Source organism: Trachinotus anak, unplaced genomic scaffold (assembly GCF_046630095.1).
Source record: "Trachinotus anak isolate AG129_WGS33_773 ecotype Australia unplaced genomic scaffold, CSIRO_AGI_Tana_v1 ptg000011l, whole genome shotgun sequence".
Taxonomy (NCBI): domain Eukaryota; kingdom Metazoa; phylum Chordata; class Actinopteri; order Carangiformes; family Carangidae; genus Trachinotus; species Trachinotus anak.
This window is the reverse complement of record NW_027273862.1, coordinates 29,326,530-29,336,744: the sequence shown is the minus strand read 5'-3', so window position 1 is coordinate 29,336,744 and position 10,215 is coordinate 29,326,530. Positions and strand designations below refer to the sequence as shown.

Here is a 10,215-nt window from a genome sequence, read left to right as displayed (position 1 = left end):
AATTAACTAATTAAAACATCTGGTAATTGAACATAACACAGTCCTTTACCGGAACCTGCCTCAGAATTATAGTTTAAAATATATTGTTAACTCTCAGTTCTGTGTAGAGATGTTTTAATCAAACTATGTTCCCCATGAAATATTAATTAGATGAACAATATCACAAGTAAAATACAAGCTCATATAAAGGTTTATGACTGGTGCGCTTTATTAAGATGAACTGATAACTTAAGATATAGACACAATTGTACAATTTATCAATCTGTACAAAACATAAAACCATTCATTATGACCCCCCCTCACATTTAACCCTCCAAATTCATTGAAATGACATCATTTCACTCTTACATGTTTACACTGGAATTACAGTCAGTTATAGAATTCAATATAGTAAAAAAAAAAAAAAAATCAAAACACACTTTAAAAAAAATAAACACAGAACAATGGAGGTACATGAGACAGGATCAGAAATCAGATTTTCAGAATAAAGGAATCACTTCGTCCACAGATTGCCAGCTAGTGAGTCTGGAGGGGCTCGGCTGGCGGCGCCGTCTGTTCGAGGAAACGCCATTGGCACTGCCGTCCAGGCTCACACACTCCAGAGCTACTGATCTACCCTCTGCCTCTACACACACATACACACGCACCAAGGTTAGGCATCGTATATGTCTGCTAACACCACCACACACTGACACAGCTAGGAACCTGGAAATACAGAACACGCTCTCGGGAGCTTTAGCTAGTAGGTTGTTAGCGAGGCAGGCGTCCATTTACAGACTGGACTGGACACAACTAACAGTTAGCTTGTCGAGCGCGTCGTCCAGCTAGCCCAGCCTGACCCTCAGCAGAGTTCACGGACAGTAATGACAATGTTAGCTACATAAGGCGAGTCGACACGGAGTTGCAGTCGTACAGAAAGCCATGCATTGTGTTGAAGTCAGAGGCAGCTCGGTGTACGTAGGCTTTATGTGACAGGGACAACACAGCTGTCTGTCTCCGCGAGGGACAGACAACGGCAGGTTACTGGTTAAGGAGGAGGCGGACGTGATGGCGAGTTGTTGGCGGGCGAATGAGAGGCGTTTTTGGGACAGGTACGTGTGGTGAAGGAGGCACTGTGACCAGGAGTTAGCGAGAATGTGGCTGAATCTCTCAGGTGTTTCCTCGAGTCCTTCACCAAACCTTCTCCGCCCTGTTAAGAGTCCTGAGGATTCAAGGTAAGACTTTTGAGACTCAGCCTTTTGTTCCACAGTACTAAACATTTCTATTTTGGTTTTTGAACAGTGGAACCGTCTTAAAAGAAAAGACGGGGCATTGAATGTGACAGACGAGGTCCAGATTCTCCACATGCAGCAAAAATCTACTCCTACACAAGAAGCATGTTTACAAGATCAGCTATTAAGGTTCAGTGCAAGATTTAGACAGTTTATGCTCATGAAATTCAACCTAGTGACAGTTTCCACTTCCTACTTTCTCAGTGCGTCCTAACTACTCTTCTGTGGTTACATGCAAAGCATAATCTGCTCGACTACAGGAGATTTTAGATAATATTATTGAGTATCATAGGAATGTCATACGAGAATACTTTGCTGTTTTTTAATTCCTTCATTTGCTATAGAAGTGCACTAAGAAAAAAAACCAAACAGCCGTGTGCGAGTTTCTGCATAGTTGTAGTCAAATGTCAAAAAAAGGATGCGTGCTGTTTTCCTGATGCTGGAGCAGGGACGCCTGATGGACACGCGTGATTCACTCACAGCTTCCTCCCCCTCAGGAGCAGGACTCTCTGCGTATGACGCCACACTGACACTTAAAGTAGGACAACACGAGCATCTGAATGTGCAGGAGCTGTGTTTGGCCTAAAACCACTCGCCCTCCAGGCAATGATCGTGTTCCACACAGAGTCTCTCACCGATGAGAACATGCAGCAACAGCAGAGCGCCGTCTTTTAAAGACATGCAAAGAAAGACTGGTCCGAACCCGCCACCCCGCTGCCAACGAGGTGACCACGACGACGACGACGCGTACGAGGCTGTGCGCTTCATGCTAGCTCGCACCCGGACCTTTCCACAGCGCAAACCGAAGCTCGGCAAAATGCAAAAGATTCTACGTTTCACTAGCATCACATTCACAGCGATCAGATCAGAGTGACACCACGGGAGCACGCGTCCACACCGTGCTCCATACATCCACATGGTTTCCAAAACAGTACATTGCACTAAAGAGGACGGGGGGGGGGGGGGGGGGGGGGGGGGCTAAGATGACAGAAGAGAAGCTTGTATATAGGAATACACTTCAGAGCAACATGTGCTTTAAATTCATATATACCTAGTAGTAGATATATGATACAAGACAGAGAAAGATCATAAAAAAGTGGAGAAATCAACAGGAAGAAGAAAAGAGAAGAAAACGAATCACATTCATATATTAAGACATTTCCGTGACATGTCAGCGCATCTACAGTAATGAAATCTAAAGTGATATGAAATGCTCGCTGCCTGCTGTCCTGCAGAAACCTAAAGACAGAGGGGCTCTGCTTGGGGGGCCACCCCACACGGTGACTTCTTATACTGGGATATATTTACCTAGGGTGTGGGAGTAGGGAGGAGGAGGGGGTTGGGTTGGTGGGTGGGGGGCAAGTACAAGGTAGGTGCAGAGTTTGGGTCACAGCCTTGACGCTGCGGCTCGTCCCTCCCACACCACGCAGTACACCGAGGCAGTCTATTTTCTGAGGGGAGGGGGGCAGGGGGGGTTGAGGAGTTGTAAGCCAGGGCAGCTGGGAGCTGGGTAGAGGGGGAGGCGGGGAGGGAGGGAGGCTTAGGCGTGGACTGTGGAGAGAAGGGGGGAAGAAAGGGGGGAGGAGGGGTAGCAGCAGGTCCACAGCTGGGCTAGATGTTCTGACAGCACTGCATCTTTGGTTTGTTCTCAGTGGGCTGCACCTGGATGTTGACCACGTTGTTACTGGGCGACATGTCGCTCTCCTGACGCTCCGACATCTGCTTCTGGGAGACAATACGGTAGATCTCTGATGGGGGGGGGGAGAAGGACAGAGTCATTTAGAGTCTGTTTACCTTCTGCACGTCCTGCAGACGACAGGTTTTACAGCAGTTTACAATGTCAAGTGTAGCTTGAAGTGAGCTGCTGCCCTGGTTTACAGAGGACATGAGTGTGACGTGCATTTCGCCCTGTGGGGGTCAGGTGACACAGGTGAGAGGAAGCAGATCAGAATATGACAGAAGAGGATGCTCACATTTCTGATCATGTAAAAGAATAAATATTTACCACTAAACCGGGTCTCTACCAGCCCACCTCGGTCCAGATCCCCTAATAAGTGGCTGCATTTATAGAGTGCTCTTATATAATGTACAATATATGATGTACAGGACAAAAGTGGCTGGAATACACTCACTAGAGCACCAAGTGTGATTAATCCACCGCTGAAAATAGTCCCCAACAAGCTCATTATTTCCTCCTGTTACTGAGCCGTTTAAAACTCTTCTTAAAGATTTCTGTCTGCAGTAGAAATGATGAATATGAAATATAGAATAACACCATCTTTATCTTTTAAAAGTGACTAACTTGACTCTTTGATATCAGTCATTGTTTTAACCAAATGAAGGTATCGAGTTTAACAACTTTATTATCTGTGCAGACAGCATCCGGACCGTGAGCACACAAAAAACACATCGTCTCAGTCGTGATAAGAAAAGGTTTGCCACTCCTGCACAGATAAGCCCTTCAGAGCACATGATGTAATGAGGTTAATTCAGTGCAGCAGTGTGGTGTGTGTCTGTGTGTATCTCTGTTCAGTAGACACCTGACTTCCCTCTCACTGTAATCACCCTCATTAAAACCACAGCCGAGGAACAACTGTGTATCATTTCCTCAATAAACGTAACATCGGTCGGCCTGAAGAGTTGTTAAAAGTCGAGGGAGAGGTTAGTTTTATACATGTGTCCACACTGCAGGACACAGCACGCTCAGTACAAACCTGTCAGAATGGTCTGGAAGGCCGTCTCAACGTTGGTGGAGTCCAGAGCCGACGTCTCCAGGAAAGATAAACCGTTCTTCTCTGCAGGGCAAAGCAACAGGGAGCGTTAACCAGACATCAGATATGGAGCATTCCACAGATGTTTGACCAGTTCAGCTTAAATATGTGACTGTGAAACATCAAACCAACCACCAGGACATTTTCCAATGTGGCATTTCTGGTTAAATAAAGGTTAAAAAAATAAAATCATGAGACAGTTTTACCGGCAAAAGCCCGGGCCTCGTCGGTGGGAACAGCCCGGAGGTGGCGCAGGTCGCTCTTGTTGCCCACCAGCATGATGACGATGTTGCTGTCGGCGTGGTCTCTCAGCTCCTTCAGCCAGCGCTCCACGTTCTCATAAGTTAGATGCTTGGCGATGTCGTAGACCAGGAGAGCCCCCACCGCCCCGCGGTAGTACCTGTCATCATCGCACAATTATAATCAGAAGAAAATCAGGCGATTGAAAAGAACATTACAGGTGATGAGGTCGGAGCGTGAACCTGATGTCGGCCACAGTCAGTGTGCTGTTCACCGCCGATGGAAAATCTCTGGAAGGGTTTAAAGTAAAAATGATCTCGTGTGTGTGTGTGTGTGTGTTGGTGTCACTGCCTCATTCCCTCATCAGAGGACAAAAAATGAACGCACACAATCATGAATATGGGCAGAGAGAGGCACAGTGTGAGGTCAGAGACTGACAACTGGAGCTGGAACAATTAGTGGATCACCAGCAAAACACTGAAAATCATTTTCATAATCAATTACTTGTTTATGTCATTTTTTAAGTAATAATGTTAAATGTTTTCTAGTTGAAGGTTCATGAGACACGTCATTTGTTTTTTTTGTAGTTTGAAAACATTTTTATGTCTTCAAAGCTCAGAAATGTATTAAATGTATTAAATGTATTTATATGACAAGTTTAGAGGTAATCATTTGTCACTGACAGACGACACAGAAACAGTCTTATGTGACAGTAAACTAAACATCTTAAGACTTTGCAGCCTTTGTCCGACAAAATATAAATAGACAAAAATAATAAAAACTAGAATTGTGTCAGGTGTGCACGTCCGCCAACCACAGGCAGCTGGTGATGTTTGTAGAACTCAGTCCTGAGCTGCTCTTCTACACTCACGCTGATGTGATGGCGCGGTAGCGTTCCTGGCCAGCTGTGTCCCAGATCTGGGCCTTCACCGTCTTGCCGTCCACCTGGATGCTGCGTGTGGCAAACTCGACTCCGATGGTGCTCTTGCTCTCCAGGTTGAACTCGTTGCGGGTGAAACGTGACAGCAGGTTACTCTTCCCCACGCCCGAGTCACCGATAAGGACGACTGAAACACACAGGGCAGAAATCACATTTTAATTCAACCTATAAGAACAATACATGGTAGAACATTATAATAACAGAGTTCATACAAATGACTCCTGCATGTTGTTACACTTTATTTATTACATCATGTTTCCAGGTTATGATCTCTGTGCTGCTCATTAACCAAATATCTAAATTTACAACATAGTATACCGTCTGTAATCATTGTTTATAAGAGGCAACAATTAGCTGATTAATCACTGAACAGAAAATCAATCTGTGACCATTTTATCAATTGTTTGTCATTTTTCAAACAAAAGTACTAAACTTCCCCCAGTTCCAGTTTCTGCTTCTCTTTATCTTCTGACAGTGAACTGACAGTTTGGGATTTGAACTGTTGGTCAGATGAAAGAAGTCATCTGTTATTTGTACTTAGAGCTCTTTCATACTTTTTTAATTCTTTATCATGCTTCTTTTATGAAATATTCTTGTGTTTATAGCCTTGGAGTATCAACTTGAGAAATAAAGACCTCTGGATCCTGTGAACCTGTATATGTTTGCATGTATACGACTCATTTATTTAAATTCATCCATTGTCTCTGCCTGCTCACCCAGTGTACACCCTGGACACAGGTATCCAGGACACGAGACTGACATCTGAGTATTTGTTGTTTGTAACAGAAGCTAATTCAATCAAATCAACTTCTGCTGGTTTGAAATTAACTCAGGGGCCCATGTGAACAATGCAGCAGATGCTTGCTATGATTGTTCCTCTTGTTCCCTTCCAGTGCAAGAGAGAGGGAACAACATCCACAGTCTGTTCTGTTCTACTGCAAAGTTGATCTAAAATGTGAGGCTTCAGCAGAGTGAATTAGACAAATCAAGTGAATATCTTCTGAAATTATTGTCTGTTAAATACAAAATCCTGTGGTTTACAGTCCCTCCACTGCAGATTCTTCATTATTCACCATAAGTTTATATCATGTCAAAAAATGAAAAGTGATGTCTTCAGATTTCAAGCAGCAAATCCTCACATTTGAGAGGCTTGAATTTGAGGCTCAGTTTTACTTTGCAAAATCAACAATGAATGAATGAATGAATGGATTCTTGTTATGAGCTCCACACCTGCGCTGCATGGCTCTGGACTCTGACTCACCTGTGTAGTGTGTGTGTGTGTGTGTGTTTCTGTTTCTGTGTGTTTCTGTGTGTGTGTGTGTGTCTGTGTGTGTGTGTGTGTGTCTGTGTGTGTGTTTCTGTGTGTGTCTGTCTGTGTGTTTCTGTGTGTGTGTGTGTGTCTGTGTGTGTGTGTGTGTGTGTGTGTGTCTGTGTGTGTGTGTGTCTGTGTGTTTCTGTGTGTGTGTGTGTCTGTGTGTTTCTGTGTGTGTGTGTGTGTGTGTGTGTATCTGTGTGTGTATCTGTGTGTGTGTGTGTGTTTCTGTGTGTTTCTGTGTGTGTGTGTGTGTTTCTGTTTCTGTGTGTTTCTGTGTGTGTGTGTGTTTCTGTGTGTGTGTTTCTGTGTGTGTGTGTGTTTCTGTGTGTGTGTGTTTCTGTTTCTGTGTGTGTGTGTGTTTCTGTGTGTGTGTGTTTCTGTTTCTGTGTGTTTCTGTGTGTTTCTGTGTGTGTGTTTCTGTTTCTGTGTGTGTGTGTCTGTGTGTTTCTGTGTGTGTGTGTGTGTGTCTGTGTGTGTGTGTGTGTGTGTGTGTGTCTGTGTGTTTCTGTGTGTGTGTGTGTGTCTGTGTGTGTGTGTGTCTGTGTGTTTCTGTGTGTGTGTGTGTGTTTCTGTGTGTGTCTGTCTGTGTGTTTCTGTGTGTGTGTGTGTGTGTCTGTGTGTGTGTGTGTGTGTGTGTGTGTCTGTGTGTTTCTGTGTGTGTGTGTGTCTGTGTGTGTGTGTGTGTGTGTGTATCTGTGTGTGTATCTGTGTGTGTGTGTGTGTGTCTGTGTGTTTCTGTGTGTGTGTGTGTGTGTGTGTGTGTGTGTGTGTCTGTGTGTTTCTGTGTGTGTGTGTGTCTGTGTGTTTCTGTGTGTGTGTGTGTGTGTGTGTCTGTGTGTTTCTGTGTGTGTGTGTGTGTGTTTCTGTGTGTGTGTGTATGTCTGTGTGTTTCTGTTTCTGTGTGTGTGTGTATGTCTGTGTGTTTCTGTTTCTGTGTGTCTGTGTGTGTGTGTGTGTGTCTGTGTGTGTGTGTGTGTAAAGGACAAACGGTGCGCCTGTGGGGCAGCTGAGTGACGTCATCAGATACAACATGTAAACTTATCATGTGACACAACATCACACCAGATAAAACGTAGATCGATCATTTTATGGCTCGTTAATCATTTTAGTACCACGGTGATAACTGTGTTGTACCACAAACGCGTTAACGACGATATTTAGACCCTTTGTTTACTTTGTTCGGGACGTTTTCTCTGACCTCACCGAGCGCCTTTTCCTGAGGACCCGCTCACACGGAGCCGAGCCAGCAGCGGGAGCCGCGGTGAACCGACGCGGAGTCTCATGTGTGTGCCTCGGGGTAGTTAATAGCCGGGGCCGCCTGCCTGCTGCTCCTGTCCGGGCACCGTGACACCGGTTAACGCTAGGTGTGTCCGGCGTGAAGCGGGTCCGCGCCCACCGACGGAAGCTAACAGCGGCTAACTGCTAGCAGCTGACGCTCAAGACGCCCCGTCGCTTAACGACACCGAGGAAAACATGACGAACCCCCGGGAGTTTCCACACGCAGGGCTTCGGGAGTATCGATCCGTGTCGTGTGGGGTAATCGGAGCTGCTGACACGGCCCCGACGGCTCGGTGAGAGGCCATCGGAGCACAAAGGTTGGCGGTGGCTACGTTAGCCTGGCAGTCAGTCAGCTGGCCTGGTTAGCCGCTCAGCTAACAGACCAGCGTCGCTGCAATAAGAAGAAGAGGCTTGGTTTACCTTTGAACAGGTAGTCATACTCGTCATCTCTAGTGCCCATCGTCCCGCTGAGAAATGCTTAGTCCGAGATGTAATTGGTTTTAATGCAAAGAAGGCGATCTGCTGTATTTTACTCTTCCAACGGGAATCTGTTTGGGAGCCGTACTTCCGCAATTTCTTCTTCTTCTTCCCTGGCAGCCCCAAGGTGGCACCCGAAGAGCACTGACATCAAGTGGTCAGAGGAAGGAACTCACCGGCAGTCAGTCAGCGTCCTCTCTGGACACACACAGGAAGGGGTCACTGAGCAGGCCCCTGGGACCCCAGCCTGTATGAGGGGACAGAAGACCATTCAAACAACTGCAAGAGACACAAAACCACCAGTGAGACACAAAACAACCAGTGAGACACAAAACAACCACAGAGAGACACAAAACAACCACAGAGAGACACAAAACAACCAGTGAGACACAAAACAACCAGTGAGACAAAAAACAACCAGTGAGACACAAAACAACCAGTGAGACACAAAACAACCAGTGAGACACAAAACAACCACAGAGAGACACAAAACAACCAGTGAGACACAAAACAACCAGTGAGACACAAAACAACCACAGAGAGACACAAAACAACCAGAGAGACACAAAACAACCAGTGAGACACAAAACAACCAGTGAGACACAAAACAACCAGAGAGACACAAAACAACCAGTGAGACACAAAACAACCAGTGAGACACAAAACAACCACAGAGAGACACAAAACAACCAGTGAGACAAAAAACAACCAGTGAGACACAAAACAACCACAGAGAGACACAAAACCACCAGTGAGACACAAAACAACCAGAGAGAGACAAAACAACCACAGAGAGACACAAAACGACCAGAGAGACACAAAACAACCACAGAGAGACACAAAACAACCAATGAGACACAAAACGACCAGTGAGACACAAAACAACCAGTGAGACACAAAACGACCAGTGAGACACAAAACGACCACAGAGAGACACAAAACAACCACAGTGAGACACAAAACGACCAGTGAGACACAAAACAACCACAGTGAGACACAAAACAACCAATGAGACACAAAACAACCACAGAGAGACACAAAACCACCAGTGAGACACAAAACCACCACAGAGAGACACAAAACGACCAGTGAGACACAAAACAACCACAGAGAGACACAAAACCACCAGTGAGACACAAAACCACCACAGAGAGACACAAAACAACCAGTGAGACACAAAACAACCACAGAGAGACACAAAACAACCAGTGAGACACAAAACAACCACAGAGAGACACAAAACAACCAGTGAGACACAAAACAACCACAGAGAGACACAAAACAACCACAGAGAGACACAAAACAACCACAGAGAGACACAAAACCACCAGTGAGACACAAAACCACCAGTGAGACACAAAACAACCACAGAGAGACACAAAACAACCAGTGAGACACAAAACGACCAGTGAGACACAAAACAACCACAGAGAGACACAAAACGACCAGAGAGACACAAAACGACCAGTGAGACAAAAAACAACCACAGAGAGACAAAAAACAACCAGAGAGACACAAAACAACCAGTGAGACACAAAACGACCAGTGAGACAAAAACCAACCAAAGAGGGACACAAAACAACCAGTGAGACAAAAAACAACCACAGAGAGACACAAAACGACCAGTGAGACACAAAACGACCAGTGAGACACAAAACAACCACAGAGAGACACAAAACGACCAGTGAGACACAAAACAACCAGTGAGACACAAAACAACCACAGAGAGACACAAAACAACCACAGAGAGACACAAAACAACCAGTGAGACACAAAACAACCAGTGAGACACAAAACAACCACAGAGAGACACAAAACAACCAGTGAGACACAAAACAACCAGTGAGACACAAAACAACCAGTGAGACACAAAACAACCACAGAGAGACACAAAACGACCAATGAGACACAAAACAACCACAG

At 45.4% G+C, this 10,215-nt stretch overlaps 1 protein-coding gene across 1 annotated transcript; it reads right to left on the bottom strand.

Moving 5' to 3' along the window:
• Positions 1 to 184: 184 nt before the first annotated feature.
• On the bottom strand, positions 185 to 8,401 carry LOC139628244 (ras-related protein Rab-11A). The gene is made up of 5 exons (XM_071489746.1): positions 8,236 to 8,401; positions 5,154 to 5,349; positions 4,249 to 4,442; positions 3,986 to 4,066; positions 185 to 3,019 (listed from the first exon to the last, which is right to left on the bottom strand). The coding sequence occupies exons 1-5, from the start codon at positions 8,273 to 8,275 to the stop codon at positions 2,883 to 2,885; spliced, it is 648 nt and encodes a 215-aa protein (XP_071345847.1). The 5' UTR covers positions 8,276 to 8,401; the 3' UTR covers positions 185 to 2,882.
• Between the last annotated feature and the right edge of the window lie 1,814 nt (positions 8,402 to 10,215).